General features: G+C 48.4%; 1 protein-coding gene across 3 annotated transcripts in view; it reads right to left on the bottom strand.

Moving 5' to 3' along the window:
- Window positions 1-18,091, bottom strand: part of AEBP2 (AE binding protein 2) — a 407,512-nt gene that overhangs the window by 286,935 nt on the left and 102,486 nt on the right. For all 3 annotated transcript variants that reach the window (XM_085652711.1, XM_085652710.1, XM_085652712.1), the window contains exon 2: window positions 3,008-3,215. In XM_085652711.1, coding sequence (XP_085508837.1) covers window positions 3,008-3,215 — 208 coding nt within the window. The remainder of the gene's footprint in view (window positions 1-3,007; window positions 3,216-18,091) is intronic.

Genomic DNA, 18,091 nt, shown 5'->3' with positions numbered 1-18,091 from the left:
GGAAATCGCGAAAAGCAGCCTTATAAAGCAGGCACCAGCATTGCTTTTTGCCCATTTTTTAGGCTTTGTTTGGAGATGTCTGGCTACACACATGGAGACACTTGGTGTTATCACTCGCTGTTGTGTGTGGGGGGATAGCAGGAGCAGCGACGGGCGCACACTCGGTTTATAGGAAACGCTGCATTCGTGTTAAAGGACAGAAGCAACGTCGGGAGCAAAGCCATTTAAAACAAGCGCAGTCGCAGGAGCAGTTAGGCAGTAGCGAGGCTAGCTATGTATGCACACAATGCCGAGTGAGGTCGGTGACATCACAGAAGAAAAAGCTTTTCACACCGTGGGCGAAAGGTAGCGTGGCTGAACGCCCCAGGTGGCTGCCAAGGACGCACCATTTTCCACCGCGATTTACAGCAGGGCTCTGCCTAAGTTGCCCCAGGCTGGCAAGGAGCGCTGTCCGGAAGGAGAAAATGCCGGCTGCACTGTTGAAGCCCCCGTTGTGGGGCCCCGTCTTCGGTGAAGCCGCACCGCGGCCAGAGAGTTGCCGTAGCAAGCAGGGGCCTGCAAGGGCCTGGCCTCCACGGAAACCCAGAGGGAGAGTGCTCTGCCTCCAGCAGCTAAGTAGTTCACCATTGCCCGTGAGGACCCCCCGAGGTCAATGAGTCCTTGGGGCTAGTCGCCAAGCGAGCAGCTGCGCTGCATCGCTAGGCGAGACCTAACAAGGGGCACATGAGCTAATGCCCCTTCTCTGCACGACATCCCCAGGAGACAAAGAGAGAGCGGGACACAGAAGCGCAAGAGACGCACAGGGAAAGTTCTTACGTATTGAGGACATCCCGAGCTGAGCGTGCATGCTGGCAACCTTGCCTGGCACATGGGCGGGGCATGAAGTGCGCAGCCGGAAGTGTTCAGGGCTCCAGTGAGATGAGGAAGCCCCGCGTGTTGCAGCCCGCATGTAGGAGCCCATCCCGCAGAGGGAAGTCCGGCGGGAGCCCACCCCGCCTTTGTGAATGCCGCATCAGGATTTCAGGCGGGGGTCCTGTGAGCATGACGGAGCCCCGCATGTTGCTGCGCCAGTGACCGGGTGAAGAGGCGAGTCCCCCCTGCCATCGAGGAGACCAGCCGGGGAGCAGCGCACAGTCCCCACAAGAGCCGGTGAGTGGGGTTGAGCGGGAGGCATGCTGTACGTGCCCACCGTATAACAATATAACAGCGTCTCAACTGGGAAACATTTAGCAAGGACAGTTAGAGAAAAAGGCCTCTATCATACACAAGGGGAAGGGAACAAAGGGAGACCACGAAGAAGTGATGTAATTACGTTTTTAGTAATTGCAGGTAGTTGTAGCAGCACTACTATGCAATTAAAGATATAGTGACCAAAATATACAAGTGGGTACTGGGCGTACCAGTGATAAGTGACGGCGCAGTGACACAAAGTGTAAACGACAGTGTGAACTGCGAAAAATAATAATTACAGACAGTAGTCACGGCCCACCACGAGACGGAAGCTCAGGATGCTTCACTCGTCTCCGGTTTCTCTCATCGGATTTCCCCCGCTTCAGACCGCAATGGATCACCGGCCCGTAAAATTAGACACGCACCGGATTGCTACTACTCTGCATGTGTGGCCTCAATTAGGTAAGAATTTTCCCCCACGTTCGCCTCCCCCGTGTTCTCCTGCCCTTTCACACTTCCTCCCACCCCGTGGCTTCGTTTCCATATTTACACCTATGCCTTCCCTTTCTCCCGCAGATTGCCACATCTACTCATGCTCCAGGAATTACCCGTCCTCTCCCCCAGGACCAGGTAACTCTTCTCTCACTCTCTCATGATCAATTCAGGCACCTACAGCTGCTCCCTTTCATTAATTTCTATTATCCTAACCCCACAGCTGCCCCGTGATTCGTTCGTACCCTGACCCTACTTTTGGACCCCATTATTGTTTATACTGGACCTCTGACCGCCCAGATTGGCTTCTATCTTGCGGCTCCCAGGTATTTCCACCGGCCCCTGGTGCCTCTTAAATTCTCCTCTCTCCCCCTTCGGGCCACTTTGCCTCTTATTCTTTTTCATTTCCTTTCCCCTTACAGCACTACACTTGTAATTTATGTGACCAATTGTCCTGATGATGACCTGAAATCGATCAGGTTGAAACACCGTCGACTACCCAGCACAGAACCTTGGCGCTGTAGTGGTCAATTTAACTAATGCAATTGGCAACCAAATGTGTATATACTTGTCTTCTCATTGACCACTGTCTGTAATTATTATTTTTCGCCGTTCACGCTGTCGTTTACACTTTGTGTCACTGCGCCGTCACTTATCACTGGTACGCCCAGTACCCACTTGTGTATTTTGGTCACTATATCTTTAATTGTATAGTAGTGCTGCTATAACTACCTGCAATTACTAAAAACTTAATTACATCACTTCCTCGTGGTCTCCCTTTGTTCCCTTCCCCTTGTGTATGATAGAGACCTTTTTCTCTAACTGTCCTTGCTAAATGTTTCCCAGTTGAGACGCTGTTATATTGTTATACTAATTACCCGGTCTCACCTGGGTTAACGGGTTCTACTCCTGTCATTATTACCTTGGTACGTGCCCACCGGCCAGCTGATATACATGCAGCAGACAAAGGGCACCGCGCCTGGACAGGACATGTGCACGTGTATGGTGCAAGCAGAAGCCACGAGCCGTACGCGTGCACATCTCCTGTCTGTTAAGCTTCGGCACAGACAGTCGATGTGCACGCGTGCTGCTTGCGGCGTGATTACCATTATATCCCGTGGTCCCTTCTGCCTCACCCCTACAAAGACATTCTATGAATTGGTGGATGCCATTCCTTCTGAAAATTTCCATTTAACAATTTAGGTGATATGGTTTCTTATTAATGGTATTCCAAGAAATCGTTTTTCTATGAACTCGCATACAAACTTCACATCACCACAGCTGTATACGGAATTGAGTAATGTTTCTGCTAATAAACACGCTTCAATAAAATGGAAAAACTGACCCCTCCTCGCTGTCCATCCACATGTATTGAACGAATGTGATCTGCAAGATCAGGGCTGCAGTTGAAGCAGACCTGGCACAGGTCCCAACAGCAGTTGTATGATATGTTTTTTGATGCCGAAGTTATGCTTCCTTGGCCATTCATCATTGCTGGAGTTGAACGGCCACTGGAAATGGTGCTGTCTACATCCATTAAAGTACTGCTTATGCTGTGGAAAGAAACAAAGAGTTGCCTGTTAATACTTTAAAAGCATCCAAATCCTAGAATAAAGTTTTACAAATTTGTATAGCAATGTCAATTTTTGCTAATCCATCAGAAACAATGAATCCACAAAACAGAAAAGACAAACAAATGTAAACGTTCTCCTAAGATAAAATTTATATTTTGAGAAAATGGAGATGGGCAATGAAAATCATTTACTGGCCCTTCCTTTATAGTGGTAAAGGCATCACCATTACCCCAGTAATACTTGAAAAATAAATGGAAAACGTAACTATCACAAAAATGAAAGTATCTACATGAAGTCAATTTTACAGCTGTTTTGTACAAACAAAAGTTGCTTTTATTGCTGAACTAGATGAAAAATGATCAAGTATACAACTACATCCACTACCTTCTGTTAACATACACATATGCAAATGTATCTATGTGCAAGCCAAATAAACCAATTAAATTGCAAGCAATCATCTTGACTAGAATTTGGACCATCCCATTTAACATACACCTCAGCTAATTAACGCCAAAACGAATCAACTTTTACAAAGCCTTCAAGAAATTACAACCTTGATACACCAGAATCTGATATGAAAATCTTCAAAATCATGGCGAGAAGGTCCTGAATGCCTTTGGCACTGAGAGGCAGAATGAGAGCAATATAAATAAACATATTGTAAGATATAAAAGTAGAGTATGTAATGAATATAGAATTATTGTGCCTTCACCTTAAAGGATAACCTGCAAGATCCATCATATTAATGACACCACCACTGCTCTGGCTACCAAAACGACGATTCAGCCAAGAAACTCATCCAAATGGCCTACATTGCCTCACATTACCCGACTCACGGAAAAACAACATTTTACAAAGACATCATTCTACCATATCTTGAAGATGATATTGAAAGAAGCAGTCACTTCACTATTAAACATTGTAAATGCATCTCTTGTACATAACACTATCATATGTGTTCAAAATCAGACCAAAATTGCCTCTCTCCTAAAGCATGTCAGCACTGAAGAAGATAAAATGGTGTACAGTCAAATGACAACATACAACTGCCTCTCCTGGAAAAGATCACTGGAACGTGTATTGTTGAAACCTTGTTTTTGTTGAAAACCTTGTTCTATCTAAAATAGTTTTGGCAATTAACTCTTAATTTGCCTGGGAAAAGTGCATCTCACACCACAGAGGGCACTGCTAAATGTAGTGGGTTGATTTTTTGCTAGCAGCAAAAAATTACCTTCTCAATTGAATCTTAGATACTTGCCAAAGTCTTCCCACTGAAGCTAGATCACTTACAGGAAGACTTGGTCCACTAAAGGTTTTGCACACTTGCACTCGTGTACATGGGCAACAAGCTGAAAATCTCTGGAGGAGTTTTAAGGAGTGCTGAATTCCTACTGCTAGAACATCCGATATTCCAAAACGTGCACTTTCACTCAGTCTTTAACAGGCAGAGCAACTAGAATTTGGAACCATCTTACTCTTATGTATCATCGCGTCTTTTGAAACCTTCAAGAATGGTCCTAAACTGTTAGAGGAATACATTTCTCAAATGTCTTTAAATAACAGCAAGTCTAATCACCACCTCGTTATGATACTTTATAGCAGTTACTACCTCTTCTTTAATTCCTTTTACCGAACTATGCTCATCTTATGCCTCTTACATCTTTCAGTCTTGTTTACCACACTTTCAGGTACCCGGTATTGCTTCCACCCAGCCTGGGTAAAATATTCCTTTCAAATGGCCACACCCTAAAGGACATTTGCACTTATAATTTTTTATCTATAATAAATTTACATGCATATATGTACCTTGTCACTGTACCAATGTAACTATCTCTTTAGCGCTGTAACTCTTTTGGATCATGTTCAAACTATATAAAATGGTAAGAAAACAATATACTAAGTATACATCAAATAATTTAATCCAATGATGTGCTGTGCAGTTTAAAAAAAATTAAATCACGCTATAGACCTTGCTGTAGCATAGAAATATCAACCTTTACAGCTTACAGTGCGACGGGGAGGAAACCATAACGTGCATTGAAAACGCAATAGGTCTCGCCTTTGATTAAGTTAAAGCCATTTGCTTTGCTAATGGTATTGTATAGCAAAGCAAATGGCTTTAACTTAATGAAAGGCAAGACCTATTGCATTTTTATTGCTTGTTTGCCATCCAAGCCGTCACCACTCTATGAAAATAGATCTCATGTTAAACACCCTAATTGTCCCATGCAAACCATCTCTTTCTTCTCAGCCAAAGAAAAACATCTTAACAGTTTGTGTCATCTTTGGACCTAAAGTGAACACTGGGATAAATATGTCAGTCACGTGCATTTTCAAACAGAAATTTAACAAGACCATGACAGAAGAACATTAAACTATGAGTGAACAAATATCATGTTGGAGACCATACAGACTAAGACAGAAAACGGGTAGACTGTAGCATCAAGGAAGTCTTTATCTGACGTCAAATTATATATTTGTATGGTATGTGTTCAAAATAAGAAACAATGTAAGAGGATTTTGAACAAGTATTTAGCAAAGAGCATGCAGTGTGTTGGGTCATTTTGGGAAACTTACCAATTTCGACACCTCGTCAGGGGTGTAAGCACAATATAAATGCAATTACAAATGCAATATAAAAATCAAGAGGTTGAACTACTAGAAGGAACTTTTTTCGGAAAAGCACTGATTATGGGGGTTACGTTTTAAATTGCGGGTGAAGTGTGCTACAACATACACTGTCGTGCACCCAGGATAACCATTTAAAGTCAACAGTTAAAAAAGAATCCCCAAAAGTGATATAGATGGCCGAACGAATTGGAAACGAAGTGTCCTTTGAAAATATCTAACATTTACTGCCCTGTCTCACCAATGTGTCGAAAGAAATTAACGAGCCAGGGAGTCTCAGGCCCTGCTCCATTGTGATGTTTATCACTCAGCAGGAGGGACAGGACTGAACCTGAAAGCATATATCGAGTTCACAGGAAACTTTGCATGACAAAGTGTAGCAAGCAACAGTGATCAGTGGGGCATTTACGCATGTGTAAAGCGCATCAATGCCAATAAATTAAGCATTTTTGCTGAACAGCCTTAAAAACGTTTTCAGTAAAAAAAAAAATCTGATATATTAATAGCTCTTAAAATTGTGTCTTCACATGTGGGGAAAAGTATGGTTCTGAAGGCAGGCACCATAATGGACATCTGCAACCACGTCTGCCTTGTGGGCTTGAGAAGATCAGATCTTACATTCCAGGCTTTGAAGTGAAGGAAACTGTAATAAGGGAGATGCAGGGTGCAGCCTGCAATGTTTGCAAGCCAGGAATCCTGCCCGAGAAAGGATTCAGACAAAACATCAGTTAGCCCCAAAAGTATGTGATGTGCTCAGGCACTGTAGAGTTCTCTGAGAGGATCACGGTTTTACCCATCATTTTCGAATACACGTTAAAACTAATCTACCTCGAATTTTGCCATTTCCGATTTAATTACTATCACAGTCCTGTGTCAATGCAATACAAATATAGCTGCAGCAAATACATGCATCAGGGATGGTAGGTTTCTACAGGTCCGGGATCTTTACAATCACGGTTTACAACACTATAAACAGTGCGCGCCCCGGACGCTGCAGTGTCCACTTTGCTATCCGCCAACAGCAATAAATGTCACGTTCGTCCTCAAAAAGCCATAAAGAGCCAAAAAAAAAAGTCCCCAGTGTGTCACGCCGCCAGTGAAGCATCCAGTCCTTGCGTGCACATCTTCTGTCCGTCCACGTGCACGCTTTGGAATCCGTACTGATTCCAAAAGGCCCTCGCAAGGCGAGAGCAACGCATGCGCGCTGCTAATGCCGGGCGAGACGTAAAAATACAACACAGATTGGAACAAGAAATACCTCACCTTGAGAATAAAATAAACAAGGACAGCCGTTAGGGAGGAGGAATTAAAATGATGTTAGTGCACAGCCAGCCAGGATTACTAAGCAAATATAATGTTCATGTACGGTGTTAAAATGAAAAAAATAATTTTAATAATAAACTGGGTAGTCAATTCAGATTTACTCTTCTGGTTTTGGTGGTGGTGTTCCTTCATTTAAAACACGGACTCTTCATGTTTGTTTGGTTACTAGTAAATAGATGACCTAACCCACTGCCTATGTGAAGTTTCTAAATAACCAGCTGGTTCCGGGTTGGTCAAGTAACGCCAGAGCTCACCATCATAGAACATGGTTTTTCCTACAGTGCTTTGGAAATTAGTTAATACATTTTGTTATAAATCCTATTGCCCAGTGCAGTATGCATGATATGCCTTAGCCATTGGTACAGAATGGTCTGCGTAACACAAAATTAGCAACAGTAAAAAAAGGATCCTTGAGATGCCAATGCTAAAAGCCATGACAATCTTGTAGTAGTCAAGAGAGACAGGTTGTATAATGCTGATGCAAAGACTCGACCAGGGTGTGGCCCCGTTGGGGTGTCCTGCCGGCCCGCCGGCTGTGACTTGCCCCGTGGCCCTGTGGTGACCCCCCCCTGGATCCCGTGAACCGGCTTGCCTGACCTTCACGACGTGCCTGGCACGGCCGTGGGACTGGAACCATGTCCACAAAGCAAGATGGAGATCGGGCAAAGGTGAAATCGACCCGACGTGGCGCAGTCCCCCAGTCTAACAGCATGGACCGCTACACCCTCCAGAAGGGATCTCCCGAGGTGCCGCGTAGGTCCCCTGAGGGCCCGACTGATGCTCCTGCTCTGCCCGCGGACCTGACCCTGCGAGACGTGATGGACGCCATCGCTGAGATGAAGGCCTCGGTGGACCAGCGCTTTGATACACTGGCGCAGAAAATCGACTCGGTTCTTGTGGATGTTGGCCTGGTAAGGGCCGATTTATCCAAGACTAATGACCGGGTTGATTCGTTGGCCCACACCACATCGGGCCTCACGACGGATGTGGCAGCCCTCCAAAAGGAGGTGCGCCGGCTCGGCCAGGCGAGCGCGCTGATGGATCGTCGCCTGGAGGATTCTGAGGGTCGGGCCCGGAGGAACAATGTCCGTATTCTCGGGGTGCCTGAGGGACGGGAGGAGGCGGCGGCGGATTAATTCGTGGAGGACTTGATTCTCACCCACCTCCAGCCCCGGGGACTGAGTAAACTCTTCGCGGTGGAGAGGGCCCACAGGGTTCCCGGAGGAAGGCCCAAGGCCGGAGCCCCCCCGAGGCCTCTCATCGCCCGGATTTTCAACTTCCGAGACAGAGACGCTATCCTGCAATCCTCCAGACTACAGGGGCCGGTCAGACTCGACAACATGGACATAAACTTTTATCCTGACTTCACCCCAGCGGTCCAAAAGCAGAGACTAAGCTTTCTCGGAGTTAAACGTCGTCTACGGGACCTAAATCTCAAGTACGCTATGCTTTTCCCGGCTAAGCTGCGGGTGGAGTTGGATGGCCGTACGCACTTCTTTGATCGTCCCGAAGCAGCCGGGGATTGGTTAGATACTTTGCCTGGGGATCGGGATCGGGGGGGTGGGGGGGGAGCGGTGGGGGGAGAGGGCCCGCCGGATCAGGACTGAGGGACTAATATTATGCCTCGCTCTGGACAAAATTGATGTCATTTTTGACTGTTCGCCGGTTCGAGTAAGTCTCCTCCTGTGGAGGTCGTGTGGGATCTCTTGGGGGTTCTCCCTCCTCCTCTGGGGGTTTAGTTAGTTTCACCATCTATGGGGCGACAGGCACACTGCACTTTGGGGGGGCTGTTTGGGCTCATGCAGGGGTGCAGGGAGGGGGGAGTTCTGTTGGGGGGGAGGGGGGAGTTGGGGTGGGGTGTTGTTGTTCGTTTTTACCACAAGGCAAACCCTTTTCTGTATTGTTTTTAAGGTGCTCTCCGGGGGACGATTGATGGCTCCTGTGTGTTATGGGGGGTAGGGAGTTGACTTTGCTGTCTTGGAACGTTAATGGACTGGGGGATAGGATCAAGCGAGGTGTGGTCCTGCAGTATTTGAAACGAATCTCACCCGATGTAGTCTTCCTGCAGGAGACGCACCTTATTGGAAACTCTTTTTGTGCCATGAATCGGCGTGGCTATCGTTTGGTGGCCCATTCGGGCTTCACGTCTGGCTCACGGGGTGTGGGCATTATGGTGAAGAACTCGCTCCCGTTGGAAATTGATGAGGTGCGCCATGATGATAGGGGGCGCTATGCTGTTTTAGTGGGGAGAATGGAAGGCAAAGTGGTGGTTTTTGTATCGGTATACGTCCCACCGGGGTTGCAGGCGACCACTTTTGCAGACCTGGGGCGCCTCCTCCTGGGCCTTCCGGGGGGACTCCTAGTGGTGGGGGGGACTTCAATGCGGTGGTTTCCGGGACTCTGGATCGTCACCCCCCTAGGGACCTCCCCCGGGCCCAGGCGTGGCTATCTGGCCTCTTGGACACACTGGGATTGGTGGACTGCTGGCGCCTAAAACATCCCACGCAGCGGCAGTACACTTTCCACTCGGGGGCACATGGTAGCCTTTCACGGCTTGACCATGTCCTTGTCCCGGCGGCCTATGCTGGGAGTGTGGGGGAGGTGCGCCATCTGGCGCGAGGTATTTCAGATCACTCCCCGCTCCTGTTCCATTTTGATGTCCTTCCGAGGGGTGAGGGCAGGGTAGTTCCCATCAATGCCTGGTACCTGCGCGACCCCACCATTCGCGCTGCTGTGATTAAATCCCTGCAGCGATACTTTGATGAGAATGTGGGGTCCGTCTCGTCGGCTATCTCCTTGTGGGAAGCCTTCAAGACAGTTCTCAGAGGGGAGGCCCTGTCCCTCATTTCCCATGCCCGGAGGCGCGAGCGGGAGGAGGTTACCCGGGTGGAGGCCGAAATTGCTGAATTGGAGGGTGATTTAGAGGGCGGAGTGACGGATGCGGCACTGCATGTCCTACAGCTTAAGCAGGCGGCCTACAGGGCCCTCGTTACGGAGGCGGCCAGGGGCCTCAGTAGGGAGCAGCAGGGGCGACTGTATGATGTGGGTGATAAGGCGGGCAAACTGATAGCGTGGTTGGATAAAAAGGAGAGAGTGAATCGTGTGGTCCCGCTGATTGAGAGGACGGATGGTGTGAGTGTCACCGAGCCAGAAGAAATTGTCTCCTGTTTCGCGGACTATTTCCGCGAGGTGTATTCTCCGGTCTCTCCTTGCTCGGAGGAAGACTCCCATTCCCTGCTTAGGGATATCGCGCTGCCTTCCCTCTCGGAGGTGGACAGGGTGTCGCTGGATGCCGCTCCTACATCCGACGAAATTGCCCTTGCCATACGTTCGGTTGCCTCTGGCAAGGCCATGGGCCCAAATGGCATCCCTATCGAGTTATATAAGTTGCGACCAGATGTATTGGCGCCCCACCTCCGCGCGATGTTCCTGGCGGCCCACTCGCTGGGCTCCCTCCCGCCGGACCAGCGTCTGGCTACTATCGTGGTGATCCACAAGGAGGGGAGGCCTCGGGACCGGGTCACATCCTATCGGCCTATCTCGCTTTTGAATGCGGAGCCCAAAATTCTCGCCAAGGTGCTGGCCAATCGGCTGGTCGGCGTGGTGGGCGACCTGGTTCACCAAGACCAGTCCGGCTTTATCCCCCATCGCAATACAGCCCTCAATCTGCGGCGCTTGCACGGGGTGCTTGCACGTGTCCCATTCGTGCGGGAGCCGGCCATTTTGGCGTCCTTAGACGCCACGATGGCGTTCGACACGCTTGAGTGGCCATACATTTGGGCGATGCTGGCGAAGTTTGGATTCGGCCCGGGCTTCATCAGTTGGGTCAAATTGTTGTATTCGGGCCCATTGGCGCAGGTGGTGGTGAATGGAAGAGTTTCGGCCCCATTCGAGCTGGGCCGGGGCACGCGACAGGGCTGCCCCTTGTCGCCGCTCCTGTTCGCGCTGGCCTTGGAGCCCCTGGCGGAGTGGCTGCGGTGGCACCCCTCCATCCGTGGACTCCGTTGGACCCCCGAATATGAGGACCGCGTGTCCCTATACGCTGATGACATCCTTTTGTACCTAGCCTCCCCACGTAAGTCACTCATAGTCCTGGTTGATGTTTTACGTTCATTCGGCCGGAACTCAGGCCTTGTCATCAACTGGGCTAAATCATGCGTGTATGTGCTCTCTGGGGAGGCTCCTGTCCTTCCGCGGGGTTGTCCGATTCAGATTGCCTCTCAGGGGTTCCGATACTTGGGTGTCTACATTACTCTGGACCCAGAGGCTCGCTACGAGCGGAACCTGCTTCCCCCTCTCCAGCGCTTGAAGGAGGACGTCGTGCGCTGGCGGCGCCTGCCGCTTTCGCCGCTCGGCCGAGCGGCGTGGTTTAAGATGATGTCGTTGCCACGTTTCTTATACGCTCTCCAGAACACTATGGACCCGGTCCCGGCGCGCTACTTCCGTGAGGTGGAGAGTTTACAGCGCCGCCTGTTCTGGGACGGGAGGCCGCGCATTGCCCTGGCGAAGTTGACGCTCCCATGGTATGACGGGGGGATTGCCCTCCCGGACATTAAACGGTATTACTGGGCCTCCCAGCTAGCTGCAATTAACCATGGCCTCTATGGGCCCGCCTTGAACCCGGCGTTTGAGATGGACAAGATGCTACTGCCCGGTGGCGACTACAATCGAGCGCTCTACTCTGGCGCGCCCGACGCTCGCTTGACGGGACCTACGCGTGTCATGGTCAGAGTATGGCATGCGGCTAATGCAGCTATGGGGTGGAAGGACCGTTTGACCCGGGCGTCACGCTGTATGCGTCTGAGAAGTTGGGCTCTCTCTGGACCTCGAAGGGCTTCGCGAAATGGGACATGATAGGCATCAGCAAAGTGGGGGATCTCTGGTCGAGGGGAGGATTTAAAACATTCGAGATGCTGCAGACGGAGTTTCAGTTGCAGGGTAGTGAATACTTTCGATACCTGCAGATCCGTCATGCACTGGGCTCCGTCTTCCCAGACGTCACCTCCATCCCGGAGTCTTCCCCCCTGGAGGATAGAGTGCTAGATGGCCACGTCCCAGATAGTACGATCTCCCTTATTTATAAAAAACTGATTAATGATCGATCGGGCTTGCTGATTGGCCTTCGCGAGGCTTGGGTTGCCGACGGTCTGGAATTGGACGATGAGGACTGGATCACCGCGGTGGCCTCTCCGAAGGAGGTGGCTATACCGGCTCGCCTTCGCTTCGTCCAGCTCAAAATACTCCACCGGGTCTACATGACGGGGCCAAGGTTTCAGCGCATGGGCTACACTGTGGATGGTTTGTGTAAGCGTGGTTGTGGTGCCGTGGCGACCTTCCTGCATATTTTATGGGAGTGCCCGAAGGTGGAGCGACTCTGGCGCGGTGTGCACGAGGTCCTGCGAGTGGTTACGCGTGTTGCGCTGCTGCCGGAAGCGAGGAGATGCCTGTTGAATGTGTGGGAACCGACTGACTACTCGGCTCCGCAAACGTGGTGGGTGACTCTGGGATATATGATTGCTAAGCGTGACATTGCGCAACTGTGGGGATCCCAGAACCCCCCGACGGTGTCGGCCTGGAAAGAGCACATGGACTGGTGCATGTTTCGAGAAAAGGTGGTGTATGTGGCGAGGGGTAAGCCTGCGACATGGGTGAAAGTGTGGGGCCCCTGGAACGCCTACCGTGGGAGTATTTGCGCGCCACCATTGCTGCCTGCTGCCTCACCAGCCCCGTCCCCTTAGCTGACCCCTTCCCCTAGCCCCGGGCACAGGGTTCCCCCAGTCCTCGCTCTGGTTCCCTTCCCCTCTTTGGACTCCTCTAATAGTTGGGGTTCCCCGTTGGGGAGCACGTGTTGCTATTTTCGACTGCAGGGTAGCCTTGTGGGTATTGTTTGTTGTTTGTATAAAATGAAACCGCACTGTGACGTATTATGGCTGTGGCCCATGATGTTGATGACTCCTGCTTATGCTCCCTTGGAATGCCAAGGGTTTTATGAACGTATGCCATATGTTTCTGCCATTTCTAGCGGCCGGCCGGAAGGTTGTGGGCCCATACTTGTATATTCTTGAGATTTGTAATAAACGGTTTCAAAAAAAAAAAAAAAAAAAAAAAAAAAAAAAAAGAAATGAGGCTTCATGCACTCATGCATGAAAAATCTTTTGGAGATATAATAATAAGAGACTAGTTTGTACTAAAATAAATGTTACGTTTACGTTTTGAAAATGGCTGAGCAAGCTGTATATTTACGCTTCTGCAATGGAGCCTTCACACGTTTAGAAGCAAGCTCCTCTAAGTAGTGGTACAGGTTAAGAGCATATCCTCGGGTTGGTGAATTCGCAGTAACATTCCGTTGTAATCTCTTCTGTGGAGAACAAGACTGTTGGGCTTAAAAAGTGTCTGTATATTTCTTTTTCTTCCCTAAAGTGAACCAAATGTTTCAGAATGTACAGCACTGGAAAAAAGAAAATCTTTCCAAATACATATTATTATTTTTTCATTTATTAGCTATCTGTTCGCATCAGTGGGATTTTAGCTGCCAAGTGGTCCACAAAAGTGGCTTTTTGGCCAGCAGAGCTTTGCTGTCTAAAACTTGTTTTAATTATTTCACCATCAGGAGTATGGGTATATAGTTTTTTTTTTTTTTTTTTTTTTTTTTTTTTTTAAACAGAGCGACTAACAGGGAAAGAGATGCAAGAAGTTTATTAGGAAATTACCTGTTTGAAAATATCCGAGCAAAATGCTGAATCTTTCTGGATTGTGTGAATACAAATCTATAAACCAAAAATAGCAGCATCGGGGCGTGGTCACCAGCCAAAGAACGGTGTTGCGTGGCAAAAGAGCTTTTTGCGCATTCGGCAATATGCAACAAAAAATCCTGCGCATCTGGTCTGGCAAGCATAGCTACTTGCTGGAGGGGAGTCATTTGTGTCTACGCCACATGTAAACGCCAGGGGCAACTTCTCAACACCCACTTGAGGACACTGCCGGAGGTGCGGACTCAATGGACGTGGAGGCCCAGAGGGAGTCTGCCATCCCAGCTGAACGCTAAGAAAGTGAAAGCCATGGATGCAGGAGTGAGACTTATACCCAGCACCTTTCTCCCTCATCCGAACCAGAACAGCATTCACCTATCGAAGGAGCTGCAGCAAATGAGAGTGATGGGGCATGGCTTGCACACAAGAAGCGGAGCGCTAAGTCCAGAGATTTAGGAGTGGGCGAAAGAGTGACATACTCTGAGACCACATCTGCAGCAGTTTACAGAAGGAGTGACTTCTGAGACACTAGACGAGGATTTACCCTTTAAAAGCACTCAAAACAAATCCTGAATCAGGAACAGAACACAATCCAACAAATGCGCAAGCATGGGGCTAATATGCACATCTCAGGAAAAGGGTGTCGTGACCTGGACAATGATGAGACTGGTTGACCGGAAATATTGACTTCCCACCACTTAAAATAAATGTGTCTCCAATGCACAGATACCAAGAGACACGGCAAGGTCTTCCTCTCCCTTGGTTAGCAGGGTCTCGCCTCCGAGCCCCTGCTGGACCGTAGCTACTTTGAGAGTGGGTGGGGTTTGGGTATGGGGAGACTAAACTGTTTCTTTGTTATGTAGTTCTTGCTGGTCTTACGGCCATGCCACAACAGATGCTTCAGGTTCCAGAAATGTAGGATGGGAGGGTGGGGGAGTGGGTTGCACATATACTGTTTAATTTGTTGTTCATGCTTTTTGATTTACCAAGACGATCCCACTGCTTCCTAGTGCCTCCTGGCTCACATTCTTGCTCTGGGTACATGGCAGACCATACAAGTAATAATACAAGCTTAACGAAGGTGCCGTCTAGAAACGTTAATTGTCTCCTGGGTCGCATTAGAAGTGCAGTTTCTGACGCATGTATGCGTCTTATTCAAATGAGTATTATTACTTTACCTTTGAATTCACATGTGTACAATGACATAAAACTAAATCAGTTGAAACAAAATTGCTATTACCTGTTAACGTGGGTTTCCTGGCTTATGCTAAATAGGCTTCAACGCCATCTTGTTCAAATTGAATGTTATACTATCATGCTTTCCGTTTGCATTTCTGCTGCACGTAGTCAAGAAGTGGATTTGTATATTGCTGAATGACACTGTTCTTGAAGAAAGGCTCTCTAGCCTACTGTAAACACTTTTTTCAAGGACCTCCCAGCTTGCAGCTATTGCATTCATTCACAATGATTCACTGCTGTTTATGTGGTTAATTTGTTAGAATACCTTCGGATGAGATCAGGTCAGAGGGGCTGAATCATTATTCATGTAGTAGGTTAGTGCTAAAGTGGAAGGAATACCTGAACGTTTTATAAGTTCCATGAGCTGATCTGTTGAAAATTAATTTCTTTGCTCATACCATGGTGACTTTGCAGTCCTAATGCTCCTCTACGTAGAAAATGACTGTATAAATGAGCTTGAGACATGTGCTTCTGGGAATGCTAATTTCTTACTGATTTTTCTGCACATTTGAGACCAATATTGATTTTGCCCATTACTGTGAGCATTTATGGCAATGACTTCATGCATTTATATGAATATGCTACTTACCAGTATGCATCTGTTCTTGGCATGTAGTGCTGCTGACATTCATATCTGTGCATAGATTGCCGCCTAGTGTTGGGTCCGGATGATTGCACATTGTTGTCCTGGAAGAGTCTTCGAAGTATCACGAGATAGGTGACTCCTCCCCTGGACCACAGTTCGCATGGGCATCCTCTCCATCCTTAGATTGTTTTTCGCCATTGTGGCAGTGATGGAGTAGATACAGTAAGTGATGACCATGCTATACAGTAATTCTGAGTGCTGCAGCCGCTACAGGCGCCAGGGAGGAGGGTGGGCGATATGAATGTCAGCAGCCCTACATGCCAAGAACAGATGCATACTGGTAAGTAGCATATTCAGTTCGAGGCATGTGGGCTGCTGAATTCATATCTGTGCATAGATTATATAGCAGTCCCTCCATTAGCGGCGGCTGCCCGTGCCAGCTGCAGCAGTCTGAAAAAGAGTTTTGAGAACAGCCTGTCCTACAGCTGCCTGCTGTTTTGAGTGTACATCTACACAGTAGTGTTTGGTAAATGTATGTATAGTGGGCCATGTGGCTGCTCTACATATTTCCTCTAAAGGAATGTTTCCTAGGAAAGCCATGGACGACCCTAACTTTCGTGTTGAGTGGGCTCATCGTTAATGTGCGTTTTGCTTTTTGATAGCAAATTTGAATACATTTAACGATCCATCTGGCTATCCCTGCTTTGGAAATGGCGTTGCCCTTGTGTTGTGGAGAAAAGGCAACGAAAAGTTGTTTTGTTTTCCTAAAATCCTTTGTTCTATCTATATAGTACATGAGGGCCCTCTTTATATCTAGTGTATGGAGCATTCTCTCTGCGACATTTTGTGGATTTGGAAAGAAAACAGGCAGTTCAATAGTCTGATTCATGTGGAACTGCGCTATCACTTTAGGCATGAATTTGGGGTTGGTACGTAGTACAACTCTGTTTGCGTGAACCTGTATGAATGGCTCTTGAATGGTTAGTGCCTGGAGTTCACTAACTCTTCTCAACGAAGTGATTGCCACTAAGAAAGCTACTTTCCAGGTGAGGAATTGAATCTCACATGAATGGAGAGGTTCAAAAGGTGGACCCATTAATCTGGTGAGGACCACATTGAGGTTCCACACTGGTGCCGGTGGGTGTCTTGGAGGAATCACTCGTTTGAGTCCCTCTAAGAAGGCTTTGATGGCAGGCACTCTGAATAAAGAGAGGTGCTGCCTGTTTTAAGGATAGGCTGCTATCGCGGTTAGATGTATACGTATGGAGCTGTATGCCAGATTGCATCGGTAGAAGTGTAAGAGGTAACAGATGATGTTTTGAATGGATGCATCCAGCGGATTAATGTCATTGTTGTTGCAGTAAATGACAAACCTTTTCCATTTAGCCGCATAGCAAGCTCTGGTTGTGGGTCTTCTGGCCTCCTTGATGATATCCATACATTCAGGTGGCAGGTTTAGGTAGCCAAACTCTAAGACTTCAGGAGCCAGATTGCTAGGTTCAGCTGTTGCGGATCTGGGTGCTGAATTTCGCCATGGTTCTGCGTTAAAAGTGTGGGTGTGATCCGCAGCCTTTGATGCGGCACCACGGAAAGTTCTAGAAAGGTGGTGTACCACGGTTGGCGTGCCCATGTTGGAGCAACCAGGATGAGTGTCAGTGAGTGTTGTCGCAGTTTGCGTGCCACTAGCGGTATTAATGGCGCTGGGGGAAAAGCGTACGCAAATCTGCCTGACCAGTTCATCCATATCGCATTGCCCTGCGACTGTGGGTGCGGGAACCTGGCGGCAAAGTTTCGGCATTTTGCGTTTTCCCTTGTGGCGAATAGGTCTATCTCTGGATGACCCCACTGCTGGAAGTACGGTTTGAGTACTGATGGATGTAGCTCCCACTCGTGCATTTGGTGGCTGTGTCTGCTGAGCAGATCCGCCATCTGGTTGTCCTTGCCTGGGAGGTGTTCCACCATGAGGAACATGTTCCTTTGAATGGCCCACTTCCACATGCTCTGAGCCAGATGAGACAACTGTGGAGAGGGAGTTCCTCCCTGCTTCTGTATGTAGTACATGGCAGTCATGTTGTCCGTCCGGATCAACACGACTGTTGCATAAGTGTACTTTGAATGCCTTCATGGCTAGGAAGATTGCTATCAGTTCCTGAAGGTTGATGTGCATCTTCTTTTGCTGTGTCGTCCATAGTCCCTGCACTGTGTAATTGAGTACATGAGCTCCCCATCCCTGGAGAGAGGCGTCCTCCGTCAGTATTATTTGCGGAACAGGCTCTTGGAACGGTCGGCCCTTGCAAAGGTTTTGTGGATTCCACGAATGCAGAGAGTTG

This window comes from Triturus cristatus, chromosome 4_1 (genome assembly GCF_964204655.1).
Source record: "Triturus cristatus chromosome 4_1, aTriCri1.1, whole genome shotgun sequence".
In the NCBI taxonomy this organism is placed as follows: domain Eukaryota; kingdom Metazoa; phylum Chordata; class Amphibia; order Caudata; family Salamandridae; genus Triturus; species Triturus cristatus.
This window is presented reverse-complemented; position numbering and strand designations above follow the sequence as displayed.